Source organism: Poromitra crassiceps (assembly GCF_964638095.1).
Source record: "Poromitra crassiceps genome assembly, chromosome: 3".
Classification (NCBI taxonomy): Eukaryota; Metazoa; Chordata; class Actinopteri; order Beryciformes; family Melamphaidae; genus Poromitra; species Poromitra crassiceps.
Genome location: NC_139625.1, coordinates 78,446,787 through 78,465,859, shown reverse-complemented (window position 1 = coordinate 78,465,859; position 19,073 = coordinate 78,446,787). Strand labels below are relative to the sequence as shown.

Genomic DNA, 19,073 nt, shown 5'->3' with positions numbered 1-19,073 from the left:
AAATAAGCAAATCTAAGCTTAAAATATTTGATCAAAATCACTTTGTTAAATTGCCAAAAAATAAACCACGGATTTGCAAGAGCTAGATCCTGTAAAAACAACAACAACAACAACAACATTAAATTATGCGCTCCACAGCGCAACTGCAAATACATTTGCAGTTGCAGACATACAAAGAAATTCAACTCACATTTTCTCTCTCTCTAATACTGCAGAGAGAGATTTAAGGCCCTATCGTCGTACCGTTTGCCCACCTTTTATGCTATCTTCCCTGCGTCTTAAGCTATCGTCTGCCTCCACCATCCAGTTTTGCGCTCACACAGTATTCTCCGAGCAGTGCAGGAAATCCTCGCTTGTATACATTACGCACGGCATGGATGTCACTCTCTCTCCAACACCTCGCGCACGCACACACTCTTCCCTCCTCAGAATGCCACGTTGATTTTCAACTATAGCCTACATTGCAGAAAAAAACACACCTTGATTTAAAAATGAGAATTTGTTTGTCAAGGTTTTATTAAGCTACATAATTCCTGACCATACAGGTCTGTGGTGTGAGGTAACAGTAGATTGCTTTTGAGAAAGTTGTGCCGACCAGTAGGCTATACAGTAACCTCTTTGCCTGCAATTGCAGCATGCAACAATAGCTTAACCCGAGTGGACAATTCTGATATAGGCTATTGAAATAGGCTAGAATTAAAATCTCACACATCCCTACCCTATTAAAGAAACAAATATTTTTAAATGTGTATGTTATAGCCTATATGAACGAAACGACTAATTACAGTAAGCTTTGGGACATGGGGATATTCACTGTGTAACTGCACGGCAGCCCTTTGGTGTGTTTCAAATGGATCGTTCCATCAGCATCAATTTACGTTAGTTTCTATGGTTTATATGAATCCGAACTGGTTCATCCTCCAATTCTCTCCCTCTCTCATTCTCTCCCCTCTCTCTCTCTCTTTCCCCCTCTCTTGCTACCCTCTCTCTTTCTCTCTCTCTCTCTCTCTCTCTGTCCCTCTGCTTGCCCACGGCACTCAGCAAGAAAGAAGCTGCTGTCACAGACGTGACTTTGGCGTCTAAGGGGAGTGGACTGGACATGATCTCACACGTGTGAATACTGTTTTGGGCATAAATAAGCCTATATGGAGGTTTGCGCGAGATGATGCGAAGTGCAGCGGGCCGACACGCCCACAATTAAGGCTTTGCGCGGCGCTATTCCAGTGCAAAACGGGCGCTAATGCAAAATTAAAGCCTTTGCGAAGATAGAGCCCTTAGAGTTTTCCCTACTTCTAGCCAGCAGGACTTCTATGTTGTGTGAAAAATTAGCCCACAGCACAGTGAGTCAAAATGTGACAGAGCAAAAAACACCCAGAAACTGCTTGTGGTTCAGAGGAGTTTTAAAGCGCTTGGTACCTGTGTGTGCTCGCTGAAGTTGAGGTATGGCTGCTGTGGCATCAACAGGCCATCTGGGTCCAGGCCAGGGGTCATTTGGCAAGACAGGAGCCCGACGTCAGGGTCCCCCATCCCCGTCACCGAGCCACCGGGAAGACCCTGGAAGTAAGGTTGTAAAAAGTATCAATAGTATCGATAATTATCAATACTCAAAAGGCTGAAACGGATACTCATTTGCAACAGGATAGTATCGATAATTATTGATACTAAAAATGTATGGATATAATAGTAATTTGCAACAGTATTGATACCAGCAGTTTCAGCACTTTCTCTTAATGAAAAATCTAATGTACTGATTTTTCCCTCTCTATCATCGGTGGGTATCTGTTGCTTCAACAAGCTCAAAGTGTTCTAATAGGATGATGACTAGAGCAGGGGTAATCTGCTGTGTTGTGATAGGCTGATGACTAGAGCAGGGGTAATATGCTGTGTTGTGATAGGCTGATGACTAAAGCAGGGATAATCTGCTGTGTAAATGTAAAGTTTTATCAGGCCTAGATTATGGGAAAGCGTGCGTATGTCCATCCATCTGTCTTTCTTTATGTTTATGCCTCTTGTCATTTTTCCCACTGTGGTATCAATATTTTCCTGGCTATCGTATCGAAGTTAGAAATTATGGTGACAACCTTACCTGGAAGTAACACGACACTTTGGAGGGACTCTGGCTGCTGGCAGGGCTCAGCCTCTGGCAGGCGGGCGCCTGGCTGAGCTGCACGCCGTTGATGGGCACCGAGGGGGCAGAGCCTCCGAACATACAGCTTCTAGAGGGCGCCATAGGCGGGGTCTCCATTTCCTGCTGAACAGGAAACGCCATACTTGCGGTCTTTGGAGGCCTGAACATCGGCCTGCAGTTGACAGAGTTCTGGGGCGCGACCACCCCTTGGAGAGGATTCCTCTGAAACCCCGGCGTTTGGTTGAGGCAGCTGCCCATGTTCAGGTGTCCATGTGAGATTGGTAGCTGCTGCTCCAGGGGCCAAGACAGTCTCTGATTCTGAAGGTTCTGTGCATGAAGTGCAAACTGGCCCTGTGAGCAGCTGGTGGAGGAAGGATCCATGTTAAAATCTGCGGGGGTTGAAATATTTTGGGCGTAGGATTCTACAAAGCTGTCCGTTTGGTTTGAGTTGTGGACGGGGTTGATCCACTGGGTGCTTTGACAGGAGAACATAGGGTTTAGCTGTCTCTCTGTGCGTTGGTTCCGGAGGCCAATTGGTAGATTCGGCATTCTCATCTGAAGGTGGTTCGGCATCGGCTGAGCCATTTGGTTGGAGTTGGAGTGAAGCTGATTGGCTGAGGTGGGCCTGAGAGAGCACGGTCCAAGGCTGTTGTGCTTGACGGTGGCCTGTAGGGGCCTCAGCTGGTTCTGTGCCTGGGCACGAGAGTCCACCGATGAGGGGACCAAGCTCACCGCAGCGCCCGGGTTCTCTGAGTGGAGAGCGACAGAGGGAGAGAAGGCGTTCTGCGAGGTGATCTGCTGAAGCATTGGGCCGTTTAACCCAGGAAGGTCCAGCGTCATCATGCCTGGCAGAGGACCGTGTTTGTCAGCCACCGTCTGCCTCCTGCTGGCCATTGGCTGGGTCTGCGGCTCCACGGGCCAGCCGAAGCTCTGCTCGCCACCTGGGAATGAATTGGATGTATTTGAAAGTTAAAATAGATACATGCACATTTCGCTCCAGATGAAGCCAGCACATACATTTATATAACAATCGAGGATGAAAACACAGTAAAGTCAAATACCTATTTCCACTGTAGACCTCAAAGGTAAGTTAAGTTAAGTTATCCTTTATGTATCCCCATGGGGAAATTCATCCTCTGCATTTGACCCATCCTCTACTAGGAACCTTCCTAGAACTAGGAGCAGTGGGCAGCCGCAGTGCAGCGCCCTCCCCATGTTAGTGGATGGGGAAATGGACAAACTAAACAATCAAAGTACACGTCAGATCATTTTTCCCAAAAGGTGGTTTGTATGATTTGTGCAATCTGCCTCCCTTCTTTGCAGAGTGAGTAAAATGGATGCCTCTTCAAAAATGTGTGGTCACATGACCAATTTCTTCTATGGTTTTCTAGATACAAGGGGTGGCACAACTTCCCCACTGGCACAACTCACCCCACTCTCCCCTATTCCCTCTCCTGAAGATTTGTTTACCGACGGGGAGAAAACCCCAGGTGATAGCCACCCGTCAATCACTCACGCTCTCTCTCTGCTCAACATTGTTGTAGTAACACTTTTTTATTTTGAAATTCAGTTGCCTTTGCCATTTCCCACGGATATTGTCGCGTTTTTCCTTCATGGCTTGACAGAAGAAGTCTGCCTTCACGCGCCTAGTCGGCTTGAAAATAGAACTCACGCCTAAACGATAAAATCGGCGCAGGTCAGGCAAGGCGTGGGTACACGCAAGGTTCACGCTGAGGCGCCCTGTGTACTCATTGACTAAAAGTCTATTTAAAAGTGTGGGTAAAGGCAAGGCATAGGCAAGGCTTGGGTGCCCTGTGTGAACGTAGCCTTAGCCGGCTTTTAGCTTGCATTCTTTAATGTCGGCATAACATTACTAACAATCTAACAACCGATAACGATAGCTGGAATAACAGACACATATTTTCAGAACTTACCAGGTTGTCCAACTGCCTGCCTATGCCAGGAAATGTGTTTTATAACGTTACAACTCCCGGGTATCAAATGAGGCGGCCTACACAATACCAGCCATTAGCTAATAGCTAACGGGCTAGCCTGTCGCAAACAGACACTGGAGGTTTTATTTTGGGTAAAGCACGAGGAGAGTATTTATATGGATATCTCTGGGAAGTGCTTTGACTGGGGATGTTCGCAAGCTCCTCTCCACGCAGCTGGATAACGTTAGAAAAATGACCCGACTGAGAGAAAGCGGCACTGGGCATGCGTGCATGAATGTATGGCCTTTGGGATGGACCAGTCGATGGCAATCGATGTATTGGGCACGCCTGGTTACACTGAGCCATCCAAGCTTTAAAATGTTGGGCTGTCGGGTAGGTTAGTAAGGGAAGTTTCAGTACCACTCTGATAAGCTTGTTCTGGACTGTTTGTTATCTATTGCTTAGATTTTTGGAGATACTACTGTACCAGCCTGTGCTTGCATAATCAGTTGCATTGGACCAGAGCCTTTGCCAATATCTTCAAAATTGGATTTCCGGAATAAAAACGTTATTCTATTGTGGACTGTTTCTAAAACATATAGAGCCATATTCTCACCAGACATTACACTCTCCATGGCGAGACCCTGGTTGTGTAGGTCCAGGCCGGAGAGGCAGGCCGGCACGTCATCCAGTGGATCGGGCAGCTGCAGCCCTTCCTCCCCCAGCAGCTGCTCCTCCATGTAGGTGAGGATGTTGTGGCTGAGGAGCTCATCCAGGTCACAGCTGGCCTGTGTGGTGAAGAATAATATTCTTTAGTCTATTCTTTAATCCTCCAAGGCAGATGGGGCACTGTGGCTGCGGTAGCAGTGCCATAGACATCACTTCTTGTCTTAAAGGAACACGCCAACATTTTGGGAGATTCACATATTTGCCATATTTCCGATAGTAAGACAAGAATGTACAGTAGATGCCTTTCTCTAAATATATAAAGTGCGGTGCACCCCTCCTGCTAGTGAGCTTAGCGGCTGAATGGTAAGAACGGTACACCAGCGTTCAATCACCATAAAAAAACACATTCCAACAGCACCAAAACACTCATATTTACATGTTCTGACTCCTGGCTCATCTTCAGGAGTGTGTTCTCCCACTCCTTCAGCTCATCAGGCTGCACCTCCAGGCTGCCTCCCAGCTCGCTCTCCCCCAGGATCTGCTGCAGCGTCTCCACAATGTCCTGCACCTATGGGTGGGGAATGGTAGATGGTAAATCTAAATGGACTGCATTTATAGAGCACTTTTCTAGTCTACCAGGGTAGGACCAGGGTTCAAACCCGGGACCTTCTTGCTGTGAAGCAGCAGCGCTAACCACTGAGCCACCCTCTGCCACCATACGATTTTGATTTGATTAAATTTAATTCAGGGGCCTGCCATTGATATGAGACAATAGCATATGCCCATTTAACACAATCAGTTACATTTATATCAACTCACAAAAAGCAAATTAACTTAAAGAGCGCTTGATGACCTTTCGATTTAACATACAACATTAACATAGAATTCAAATATGTAAAAAACCAAAGGCAACACTGCTGCACATAATAATCACAGAAAGGAGGGATGGCAAAAACAAAATGCAGATTGTCTCAATGTTATTCAGCTTGCCTTGCTTGATTTCATTCAGCATCTCCATTGCGCACACGGTGTGCTTTGGAGACGTATAATTAAATGGGTCTTGGCTGTCGCAAAAGACTCTTCTCTCTCCTTTTCCAGGAAGCTCATTGGTTCTTGGGCGGTGCCTTTTAAGGTTTAATCGTATCCTTGCAACTTAACCTGCTCTGGACCAGGTTAACTCTGAAGCATAAGTTGCTATGGAAATATATCTCAGTAAGAAGTTAACTAGCGTTGTAGCATGGCAAACCCAGGGTTAAACCTGAAGTTACCTCGCTAATCTTGCTTCGTGGTATGTAGGCCTCTGGTTTGTGTTTACAGTGCGGTATGCCGGCCGTGTCGCTTGCTCTGCATGTCTCGATGGCAAACAAGTGTCTGGGATTGCATAGTGTAGATGGCAGACGCTATATCAGAGCAATGCGAGTGTTTACGGTTGCTTATGTGTTTTATATAATGTCTGTGTTTACATTTTGACATTACAGCTCCAGCGTGACATCTAGTGGGAAAAATCGTACATAATGGACCTTTAAAAATGAAAAGTATCGATGTTTTCACATCGATACAATATTATATCGATGTAACTGTACTTTGATCTAGATTGATGTATCGTCAAACCCACCATGCCCTCGGACTTCACCAGGCTGGTGACAGTGGGTTTAGGCTCCGGGTGCTGCCAGGAGTCTCCGGGAACGTTGACCAGGGCGTGGGTGTCCTTGAAGGCAGCATCGTTGAGGGAGCTCAGGACGTTGGCGTTGTTGTTGTGGTGGCAGTAGACCTCCTGGTCTTGGCTCAGCATGCAGCCGATCAGGGAGGTGTGGTCGGCGGAGATACCGTCCGTCCTCCTCTGCTTGGGGCCAGAGCAGGGGTCAGGTATGTCCAGGGTGGGGCCCACGTCGTACAGCAGCCCCTCGCCCGTGGCACAGTTGAACGGCAGCTGGATCCGCCTGAGCCGAAGCTGTTCTTCCCCCTCTTCATTTCTGGGAGAAAAATACAAGAGTGGGTTGTAGAAGTACAGTAAATTACATACAGTAGTAGTGACGACAGTAGTAATTGTTATAGTAGTAGCTTAAAGAGCTAGATGACAGAGCTTTATCTAGGAACTCAAAGAGCTAGATGACAGAGCTTTATCTAGGAACTCAAAGAGCTAGATGACAGAGCTTTATCTAGGAACTCAAAAGAGCTAGATGACAAGAGCTTTATCTAGGAACTCAAGAGCTAGATGACAAGAGCTTTATCTAGGAACTCAAAGAGCTAGATGACAGAGCTTTATCTAGGAACTCAAAAGAGCTAGATGACAGAGCTTTATCTAGGAACTCAAGAGCTAGATGACAGAGCTTTATCTAGGAACTCAAAGAGCTAGATGACAGAGCTTTATCTAGGAACTCAAAAGAGCTAGATGACAGAGCTTTATCTAGGAACTTAATAGAGCTAGATGACAGAGCTTTATCTAGGAACTCAAAAGAACTAGATGACAGAGCTTTATCTAGGAACTCAAAGAACTAGATGACAGAGCTTTATCTAGGAACTCAAAGAACTAGATGACAGAGCTTTATCTAGGAACTCAAAAGAACTAACGGAACCAACGCCATAGCTGACCACCTTTACCCAAACCCGCCCCCCTTTGTTTGCGGACCGAGTGACGTACTTCCTCCTTCTTTGCGGGCTATTCAAGAGGTTAATTGTCCGCTGTCGCAAGTCCCTTTTATTCGCAGATATCTGACAGTCTATGTGTAAAGTTTCATATTAAAATGTGCATGATAAAAGGTCCAAATACCTTATGAAAGTGCCTTTGATAAGCGAAAGTAGCAGTGAGCCCCTTGGGCGACGGTACCACAGAAGAAGAATATACCATGAAGAAGAAAGGCCCTGTAAAACTAGCCCAGGCTACTGCAAAACTACGCTAGCAGCACAGACGTTCAGATAGGACTGGTCATTTTAGCTTGCAGCTTTTTCACCAGCAATAACGTCACTTCCCAGACTCTGGTAAGGAAACGGCTATAGTGAATGATTAAAACAAGATGTCTCTAGAAAGATAAGAAGTTTGACTTGTGGTTTCAGCCATTAAACCGAGTAGAAACAGCACTTGATCATTTGTGGCAGGCGTTGAAACAGAATTTTGATAGAATATTGTCAAAAAAGTGGTCAGGTTTGGCGTCGGTGACGCTAGATGACAGAGCTTTATCTAGGAACTTAAAGAACTAGATGACAGAGCTTTATCTAAGAACTCATTTTGCTCTGTGGTTATTTGTATGGCAGACTTACGTCAAAACTCTCTGTCGGGCCACGATGAAGTCTGGCTTCCCTGCTTTGAAGACCAGCCTGGCGAGGGCCTGGACCCAGACCCAGCTGCGCGATTTGGTCAGCAGCCTGAAGACAGTGAAACCACTGTCTCCTGTTTTCATCACTGGATATGATACAGAAAAAGAGTTATATTGTCTGTCTGTCTGTGTGTCTGTGTGTCTGCCTGTCTGTCTGTATGTCTGTCTGTGTGTGTGTCTGTGTGTCTGTGTGTCTGTCTGTCTGTCTGTCTGTCTGTCTGTCTGTCTGTATGTCTGTCTGTGTGTGTGTCTGTGTGTCTGTCTGGCTGCCTGCCTGCCTGCATACACAAAAACAAAGCTAGGTCGAAACCCAACATATGGCCAGTGCAAAAAAGCATTGATGAGCCTGATGGCATTGGTTGTAGCAAGCAGCAACATTGTTAATGTAAGGCTGTCGGTGGCAAAAGTATGAAGGATATAATGGAAAATCAGTATGGTAAGAAAGCCCTAGAAAATAATTATTTCATTATTGCATTTAAAGCCCCAATCAGTAAGTTTTCCACTGCGCCCTCTGCGTGCATTAGTATCGATAACGATATCGCCGTTCAAAGTCAACAAAACACAGCGCCAGAAGCTCTATGTACATGTTGTGACATCGGGTACTCACCACGTGATGAAATAATAATCCATAGTTCCGTGAAACATCATTTTCGTAGCAAATCCGAATCGAGTTACTTCCTCGTTTTCATGAACACAGCGCTTCCGCTGTACAGCGCATGCGCGCATGCTTTTCTTTTTTTCTTTTTTCTTGCTACGGGACGTGACAGACAAACTGCTTAGTCCCAGTGCTGGCCAATGGAGGGCGGTGTGGGATAAATAAAGACAAGGGTCTCACGATTAAAAGTCAATCTACCATGTCCTGTGACTAAAAATCAGTTATATTACAGTAAAAAATGTCAAAAATGTTACTGATTGGGGCTTTAATAAAACATTTTAATATAATACATTTGTGTGTGTGTGTGTGTGTGTGTGTGTGTGTGTGTGTGTGTGTGTGCACACACACGCTCGTGTGTATTTATTGTGAAATTCTAAAAGATGTGTATTTGTCGCATTAAAAGGACCCCACCCCTCTGTATAGCCTCATGGTGCCTTTTCAACTTCTATTGTTCTAATTATATCTCTCCCAGTTAACAGTATTCCAAAATCATAAGTTCATGATGAAATAGCCTACGCTGCGGTGCGGGCTTTCAAAAAACAAAACAGGTTTTGTGCAGGACAGTTCACACAAGCTGTGTGATGTGGTTTGGTGAAGATTTGACAAAATGTGAAGGGGAAATAGCAAAAAAAACACTTTTGGACAGAATTGGAAATGGCAGAAAATCTAGTTAGACGGAAATGGGCGTGGTCTATATACAAAGAACGTTGATCATAGAAGCAATGGTTCCAAAGTTATGGACCAAAATGTAAAGAGGGCAGCTATAGTGCCACCGTGAGGTCAATCGGTGTAATTTTTTAGGGCAGAGTAGAAGAGATAAGAAGTCGCTCTTATGGTTTGTGAGCTACGGGTACTTATTGTTGCCATAGCGCCCCTATAGTCGAAATGATACAATCGTTTTTTTTATCAGCTCAGAGTACATAGCTGCACACCTGTACCAAGGTTCATTCGCAACGGACAATGCGTTCCGGAGTTAGGGCGATTTTTGTGAACTAGGCCACACCCACAAAAGTTTGGAAGTCGATTATCACAACGGTGCAGTCTTGCAAAAAAGTGCGAAATAAGTTTTGTGCAGGACAGTCCACACACGCTGTGTGATGTGGTTTGGTGAAGATGGGATGAAATTTAAAGGAGAAAAAGAAAAAACCCTTTTGGAGAAAAAGAAAAAACACTTTTGGAGACAATTCAAAATGGCGGAAACTCTAGTTAGACGGGAAATGGGCGGGGCCTCTATCAGCCGATGCAGAATGACCCAAGGAATCCAGGGAAAAAATAGTTTTCATTGTAGATGCTACGGTTCAATAGTTATGGACCAAAACATAAAGAGGGCTGTTATAGCGCCACTTAGTGGTCAAATAGGTGGCGCATTTCGGCTACCAAGTTCGGTAGTGGCATGTCTTATGGTTTCTGAGCTACAGCTAAGCAAAGTGGGACCAAATCGGCTTGCAAATTAGTGAGTAAATTGGGGTGGACAAACCCTGTTATAGGGCCTGCGCCCTGCTAGCGCTGGCCAAAGAAACTATACTTGAACAAGTATGCATTGCAGATAATGTAGCATCTGTAATGTATCTTGTCCACATTGTGCTGCTGTAGTGGCGGTGTGTATAGACAGAGAGACTCACTGCGAATGTGGTTGTCGGCGCAGTACATCATGTCAGCCGCGTGGATGAACTGGTATCCAGAGCCCTTCATACAGAGCTCTATTTCACTGTAGCCAAGAACCACCTTCCCTCTGGAGACCGGAGAGATATATTTTTATTATGATATTTTTATTATATATATATATATATATATTACATATTGCATGTTACATATTACATGTTACATATTACACATTATGTTATTATCGTACATAAACAGCTGTCACATTCCTTTCAAACAAGCACTGTCATTGATAATAAGATGGTGATACATGATTACTTACAATGAATTGTGCAGCCCTAGATGGAAGATTAAAGAGGACATGAAACATTTGATCATATCTCTACTCTAGTTCACCTCAAACAAGACAGGACACTGCTTTCAAGTCTGACATTTACCTAAATTTGCTAGAAAGATTAACATTTCAGCTTTTCACTTGTACAGTACAGTAGTGGAGTACAGGCTAGTTAAGTGCTGGTAGTAAGGATTTTGAAATCTACCAGGCTCACAGCAGAATGCTGTTGTTTCTGACTTGGATTGTGGTTGTTTTGATTCATCAAAATGTTCAAAATCCTTATACTGTACTGTACAGTCAACCTATAGTGACATCATCAAGCAGCGCCCCAGTTGGCGAAAAGCATGAAATGTTGTTAATCTTTCTAGCAAATCGAGGTACATTTCAGACTTGCAAGCAGTGTCCTGTCTTGTCTGAGGTGAAATGCAAATGAACTAGAGTCATATAATCAAATGTGTCATGTCCTCTTCAAGTAAAGAATGTGTGTACTTTTCCCATCTCTGTGGTCACAGCATGGTGGTTACCTGGCGTCCACCCCGGTGGGGGCGAAGTTGAGCTTGTGTTTGGTCTGGAAGATGAGTGTCTTGGTCCTGATCTCCAGGATGCAGGGGGGCTGGAGGGGTGTGCATACGCAGAACAGAGCCAGCTGGGGGGGCGCTAGAGAGCCATCCTCTGACACGCGCTTCTGACCGTGAAGGAACTTCAGACGGCCGCGGAAGTTCAATGCCTGGGGACGCACACACACACACACACACAGAGGCCTGAGTGAAGTTCAATGCCTGGGGACGCACACACACACACACACACAGAGGCCTGAGTGAAGTTCAATGCCTGGGGACGCACACACACACACACACACACACACACAGAGGCCTGAGTGACGTTCAATGCCTGGGGACGCACACACACACACACACACACACAGAGGCCTGAGTGAAGTTCAATGCCTGGGGACGCACACACACACACACACACACACAGAGGCCTGAGTGACGTTCAATGCCTGGGGACGCACACACACACACACACACACACACACACACACACACACACACACACACACACAGAGGCCTGAGTGAAGTTCAATGCCTGGGGACGCACACACACACACACACAGAGGCCTGAGTGAAGTTCAATGCCTGGGGACGCACACACACACACACACACACACACACAGAGGCCTGAGTGACGTGCAACTAACAATTATTTTCATTATCGATTCATTTGTCGATTATTTTTTCGACTAATCGATTAGTGGTTTGATCACACAGTTGCCCAACTGTGATTGGAGAGCATGTGTGTGTGTGTGTGTGTGTGTGGCGTGCGAGACCGGGCGAGCGAGGGGATTTCCATAACTGCACCCATGGTGCATCATCTCCGGGGTCTCCACCCAGGAACTCATTCCTGCGGTACTCTATAGCTGTTTTCACACATGCGTACAGGAAAATTGCCTGTAAATCAATATCGGCCATTTCCCGGAATTTCCCTTCACACCTGAGCGCTCACATGTGTGAATATAGCAGCGAGGGGGGGCACTGCAGAGCGGGTGGGGAGTGACGTGTGCACTTGGATGGGGAATCCTCCTTATTTTGGGGGTCGGCAAAACTCCGATGGTGAAATAAGTTTGCTTGTCACACAATAAATCACACTCGTTTGACTTAAGAGGGCATGTATGTTGTATCCTTCACATTCGCTAACCAGTCTTTGAACTGAAATCTTTGAAGAAGTAGGGATCCCTGTCGGAGAGAAATAGCCTGGCTGGTTCGATGTTTATCCGTTCACCTGCGTCGCGTTGAAGCACTTTTTACAGACTGGCTTCATTTGATGTGTCCAGGGGGCTTGCCTTCGCTGTCAGCAACGTAAGCAAATACTTCCACATTTCGCTTTGTGCATTTGCTTTCTCAACAAGCGTTGGGCGGCTTGCAAGACTCAAGCCGCTGCCATTTTCGCTGTCTGTGTCCCTGTCGGGCTGGACTGAAGGACTCTGGCCAGAGTGCGAGCAGAGAGGGGAGGGGGGGATGCACGCCCACACATGAAGCAGCCATACCGCTCCTATGACAACCTAGGAACTGGTGAAATGTCCGCAATGACGGGGTCGCGCTTATACCGGAAAACAACTTTCACACATGAAGGCATTAGACCGCTTTCCGGTCATTTACCGGTAAAAAGCGCATGTGTGAAAACGGCTTATGTCTCTCTGAATACATCAAATCGGCAATTAGGCCCCGCCCCCTTTTAGGGTGAAAACACAAGCCTTTCCCCGTTGACTTCAATGTTAAATAGCACTATGCAGAAAATTATAGAAAAATAACAGAATCAATCTCGTTTATTAATGACCCCAAAACACCACGACATGACAATATATTACAACTCGTCTGGCCATAGAATGGGCAAGATAAATCGGAAATATTACTTTGACCCATCTAAAACCATGTGACTCATGTCACATATTTACATTACAGCCCCGGCTGGTTGTCACAGCGACCGCACATCTGCCCTCCGCCCATACCATAGCCCAAGTAGGATATAACGTATAACATTAAAATTAAATCTATACACAGAGCTTTTAAACTGGTTAGGAAATCCTGTTGCCTCTATATGACCTAACGTTACAATGAGACCATCGGCCAGGAGAATGGATATCATATATTTGTTGTTATTTAGCCTACATGCATGCAGGGAAGCCAAGCCACCACCCCGGCTTGCGCTGCGCGGGGGACGGGAGTTACGCTACGGGCCGGGGAGAACATGGGGGAGAAGGGAAGCCCTTAGCCACTAGCCCGGCGGCCTCTCACCAGGCAAGACCGCGGCTTCACTAAACCCCCGCCTCCGGCCTAGTGGAGCCGACGTTACACACACAAGGGGTTCCCGAGCAGCGGACTTTTTCTCTCTCAAAACAATTGAAACCCGTCATGTTAAGGCTGAGCAAGGAGATCGATTTTATTTCACCAGTGCCGAAGGCAGCAACACAAAAGACTGATGGAAATAACAGAAGAGAATTAGCAACAGGCGGACACCGTGGTGGTGAGTAGGTCAGAGACTGGTCATCAGTTACATGCTTTTAGATAGGTCAAAGTAATATTTCCCATATATCTTGCCCATTCTATGGCCAGGCGAGTTGTAATATATTGTCATGTCATGGTGTTTTAGGGGTAATTAATAGACGAGATTGATTCTGTTATTTTTCTATAATTTTCTGGGGTAGTGCTATTTTACATTGAAATCAATGGGGAGAGGCTGTGTTTTCGTCCTAAAAGTGGGCGGGAACATGTGGCGCCTACAAAATGACGTATTGCTGATTTGACGTATGTCAGAGAGCCCACTTTCACGGACCTGATTATGGCTCTGCTTTTTACTACGGAGTGAGTGATCTTCTCAAAGTGTAGAGTAGTTGAGTCTCACCAGGAAGCCAGAGGAGTTGTCCAACAGGCAGCGGAAACGGCAGCAGAAGTTCCTCTCCAGGAAGGAGGAGTTCTCTGGAGGGATGGCCTGGGGGTCGTCTCTCCACGAGGTCACCACGCTGCTGATGACATCACCACTCACCTCACCTGCAACCAATCACTCCTTTACCAGTTTGTCCAATTATCACACCAACACTGGTTAATAGTATTTCTGTAATAGGCAATGTTGGAGAAAAATATAAGTTCCATGCCATTTCCTAATCAATAAGCTATAAGCTATAATTGCATACACAGTGAACCATGGACCCCCCAGGAAGCAAGAAGCATGTTTAAGGACAGTCCAGATCCTTTAAAAAGGCCCATTGCTTTTCATAGCTGGCTAGCACAAATGATAAGTTTGTATGACTGCTTGATTCCGGATGTGAGACAATTGTTGTCACTGGCTTACAATCTGGAGTGGAAAAGTGTGCACAAAAATTTCTCGTTTCCAGCGGGAGATGGGAATGAAAATTGGATAGCAGCAACAACAGGAGAAAATTATTCCAGGGATGATTGGATAAGATAAATATGTCTGGAATCGATCAAAAGGTCAGCCAGAGACTCAGTAGATTATAGTAAAGTCATTTCCTGTATACAAGGTTTGAAGGAAGACACTTTTCATTTCATACAGCGGTTTCAAATGACGTGGGACAATTCTGTTGGAGTGGATCAGCACAATTTGTTAGCTGTACAAATACTCATGAATTGTTTACGTCCCGAGATCACAACTGCCTACAAGATATCTGCAAAAGATTGGCACGCAGCAGATTTTGATCAGACTATAGCAGCTCTGTCAGACCTATGTAGAGATGGGATATTTGACACAGGCACCGAACAAAGTGTTTTAAATATGGTCCAACAGATACCTGTGAACATACAAACAGACCCAAATCATTTGCCAGATCAGATGGTTCAGCATTCTAGATCAGCTGACCACAGGCCAGTGCGCATACACCCTAATTTCACAGTGCATGCACCTCGAAACCACACTCGTTATAAAGGCTACGATAAATGCAACTACTGCAGAAAGAGAGGACATTACGCGAACAAATGCCGATATAAAAAACGGGAGCAGCAAGTGGACAAACAGCCATCTTGTTGATTCAATTGGCTCAAGTAGCAACACGATGATCATTCTTCCCCTTATCAATGTTTTCGAAAATGAGCAGGCTGAGAAAGAATTTGTTTATCTTCCCTCAGGACAACTTAGCCAAAACATTAGCCTAGCGAAAACAATTTGGAATACGATGCCAAGCTATGGCGACATCTCCAGGCTGATTGTATTAGCACACCCTGAGAGAACAAAGTGGGAATGAAATGTTTTGTTTGTTATCAATCAATAGAGTGAAGTAAGCTCTGCATTATTTAAAGTGCAGTAAGCAAATTTGAATCAATCAATTAGTAAAGACAATAAATAGACTGTTGATTATTATTTTGAAAATAAATCATAGAATGTGTGTGGTGAATATTGTGAAATTTCCTGTGTGAAGTGATCATAAACCTGCAGTGTTTTCTTAAACAGAAAAGTGCACATTTATTACCACCATTGGGTGGATAAGAAATATTATTATTAAGTGTGCATACCAACATTTTTCCTTTTTGGTATGATCTACACATAGCAAAATTTACACTTAGCTATGGTGAGATGTTTCAAAAGTATCTATAGATAAGACAATAGCCTCTGAGGACAGACTACACTGGAGTTTGCGTTTGGAGTATTGTTTTTGCCTCAGTCTGGGGACTGACCCACCCCAAAGCTAGCTCTTAAAGCAGTTTTTTTTTTGGAATTCATCCAACCCACTCTCAAGCCAAGTCCACGAATATCTGTAAACTTGGAAGGCAGACTCCAGGAGCCATCTTGTTTATGAGGTTACTGCAACAAATTATAAAGTAAACCATTCTCTATCAGGCAACTTCAAGATTGAAGATTGAAGATCATTTGAATAGCCCTAGTGAGTAATCATGTTACAAAGGAGGAATTCTCAACCAATTAAAACTGTGAGTGGAGTCCGAGTCAAGTGACTCACTGTGGGTGTCCTGGGTGTGGTCATGCTGGCTGGGGTTCGGCTTCAGAGCGAAGTGCAGCTGCCTCCTGAACAGAGAGCGATCATCTGTATGGATCAACTCAAACACACTCTGATGCACCACGTCTGACTGGAGAGAGAAAGAGAGAGAGAGACAGAGAAAAACCGGCATCAGATGAGCGGATGATTGAGAGCGTTTCAGCCAATGGGAGGGCACTCTGAGCGCCAGTGGGTAGGATCAGTGGTTTTCAGCAGCAGTCATTCAATATTAGCTCAATGGCTAACGTTATAATCTAATAATCGCATTTCATTGGAGGTACCGTCCGCAACAACCAGGTAACGGATTTTAAAACGGGTGCTGGTGATGAAGGCAGCGTGACTCGTAATGATTAACGTAACAGTGGTGGTTTTAGCCCTTTACTCAGCAAACTGTAGCCTACATTCATAGCCAGAGATATTTCACTACTAGTGCAGTAAAATGAGTGCAGGGCCCAAAATGTTGTAAAATAAACAAGGATGATATCTTAAGGATTTGTCGCTTCTAAACGAACATACCATCGTTTCACCACTAGCTCGCCCGTGGTGAGTCTACATCGGGTGGTTACGACATTATGGCTGATAATCAAAATCTCATTGCAGAATATGAACGGGGAAGTCACGTGACTGTTGAGCTCTATTACATCATGTGTACAGTATTTTTATCTACCGTTTTCTCTGACGGATCAGTTGATTGGTTGATTGACTGTTTGTGTGTGTGTGTGTGTGTGTGTGTGTGTGTGTGCGTGTGTGTGTGTGTGTGTGTGTGTGTGTGTGTGTGTGTGTGTGTCTGTGTGCGTGTGCGCGTGCGTGTGCGTGTGCGTGTGCGTGTGTGTGTGTGCGTGCCTGCCTGCCTGCGTGCCTGCGTGCGTGCATGTGCATGTGTGTGTACCTCATGGAAGCCGAGGTAGTCCTGGATGGTGTTGGATGTGTAGAAGATGCTGCCATCGCTGATCACCACCATCACAAAGCCGTTCAGCGCCTGCAGAGAGAACAGTTTGACTGTCTTGATCTGTGGATCATGTCATCAATTACTTCACACGCAGCCCTCCACAATCATCATCAATGATCTAATAAAGCCCTGATGATGTCATAGACTTTATATGCTTCAATGTCTAATCTGGGTCTTCAGTAACTTACTATTCAGCTTCCTACAGATCTATTAGAGATCCAGTCAGCCAGCTGCTCATTCCCATGACAGTCTCTTTCCCTCAGTCTCTCTCCCCCTCTCTCCCTCTCCCTCAGTCTCTCTCCCCCTCTCTTCTCTCTCCCTCCGTCTCCTCCTCTCCCTCTCCTCTCTCTCTCTCTCCCTCAGTCTCTCCCCCTCTCTTCTCTCTCCCTCCGTCTCCTCCTCTCCCTCTCCTCTCTCTCTCTCCCTCAGTCTCTCCCCCTCTCTTCTCTCTCCCTCCGTCTCCTCCTCTCCCTCTCCTCTCTCTCTCTCTCCCTCAGTCTCTCCCCCTCTCTTCTCTCTCCCTCCGTCTCCTCCTCTCCCTCTCCTCTCTCTCCCTCTCCCTCAGTCTCTCTCGTGACTTTGTGTGTGTGTGTGAGTGAATTTTGACATCACTGATGATGTCATCAGTGGGATTTATGTGTGATCACTGATCTCTGTAAGAGTGGAACAGCAGTCAGGGGGCGTGTCCACCAAGCAACATGTTGAGGACTTGAAGCGCCGCTGCTGAGCTGAAATAGTTTTTACGACGTGGCCACAAGGGGCCGAAGCATCTATAAGAGGGTCTGTCCTTATGGCATTAAATGTCTGTCTGTATGTATGTCCCAAAAAAGGAAAGACATGCAACACACACACACACGCACGCACGCACGCACGCACGCACGCACGCACGCACGCACGCACGCACACACACACACACACACACACCTTTAAAAATGACACAATTCACTGTACAATTCACAGTTTATGAAAACAGCAATAGAAATAGAAAGAAATGTAACAAAAATGCTGATAATCCACAATAAAAAAAGACAAAAATGGAAAATATACTCGCAGTGACAGAGAGAGAGAGAGATGGCAAAGATGACAAAGAGAACGAAATGTTAAGTATCTTTGGTTTTATGACACTAAAGTCAACACCAATGCCCGTTGTCACAAGTGCAACAAATCGTTGGCTTGTAAGCACACGCCCAATAGCTCACTCTGAACAATAGGTTTCAATCACACGTCCATGAGGAGCTTGCGTGGTTAAAGGAACAGCTAGATCAACGGTTCCGAACCTTTTCACACTCATGGCCCACTTGAAAATCTCAAAAATGTCCGCAGCCTACATCTGACCGTCAGATAACTTTTTATTTTAATGAGAAAAGGAGCTGTCCATCAGCACCACAAATAAACCAGAAACTAAAAGTGAGGGGCTGTCTTCAGTGGTTCCCAACCTTTTTTGTCTTACTATGCATCGATTCCTAGGCTCGCGAGCTCGCAGCCTTGCCCACAGCCTTGCCCACAGCCTTGCCCACAGCCTTGCCCACCCTGCAGCTCGCATACGCAGCTTGGCCACTGTGCGGTCCTCGCCCGCAGCTCGGCTGTTGTGTGGCCTCGCCTGCCCTATTGGCGCACGCGCAATGTCTCCCTCTCTCTCTCCCTCAGTCTCTCTCCCCCTCTCTCTCTCTCCCTCAGTCTCCCCTCTCTCGCCCTCTCCCTCAGTCTCTCTCCCCCTCTCTCCCTCTCCATCAGTCTCTCTCGTGTGTGTGTGTGTGTGTGTGTGTGTGTGTGTGTCACTAATGACATCATCAGTGATGTCACAATCATGTCACAATGCCTATGTACGACATCACTGATGACATCATCACTGATGACATCATCACTGAACTATAGCCTGTGTGTGTGTGTGTGTGTGTGTGTGTGTGTGTGAGTGAGAGAGATAGAGAGAGAGAGAGAGAGAGAATTTATGACATCACTGATGATGTCATCAGTGGGACAGACAG

General features: G+C 45.7%; 1 protein-coding gene across 1 annotated transcript in view; it reads right to left on the bottom strand.

The window, feature by feature from the left end:
* ahr2 (aryl hydrocarbon receptor 2) overlaps positions 1-19,073 on the bottom strand; it is a gene marked incomplete at its 3' end in the record, with an annotated part of 96,125 nt that overhangs the window by 1,200 nt on the left and 75,852 nt on the right. The window contains exons 4-14 of the mRNA XM_083633167.1: positions 17,029-17,148; positions 16,104-16,230; positions 14,039-14,184; positions 11,161-11,363; positions 10,323-10,432; positions 7,990-8,131; positions 6,347-6,704; positions 5,168-5,299; positions 4,679-4,850; positions 2,087-3,069; positions 1,417-1,554 (exon numbers count right to left, since the gene is read on the bottom strand). Coding sequence (XP_083489293.1) covers positions 1,417-1,554; positions 2,087-3,069; positions 4,679-4,850; positions 5,168-5,299; positions 6,347-6,704; positions 7,990-8,131; positions 10,323-10,432; positions 11,161-11,363; positions 14,039-14,184; positions 16,104-16,230; positions 17,029-17,148 — 2,631 coding nt within the window. The remainder of the gene's footprint in view (positions 1-1,416; positions 1,555-2,086; positions 3,070-4,678; positions 4,851-5,167; positions 5,300-6,346; positions 6,705-7,989; positions 8,132-10,322; positions 10,433-11,160; positions 11,364-14,038; positions 14,185-16,103; positions 16,231-17,028; positions 17,149-19,073) is intronic.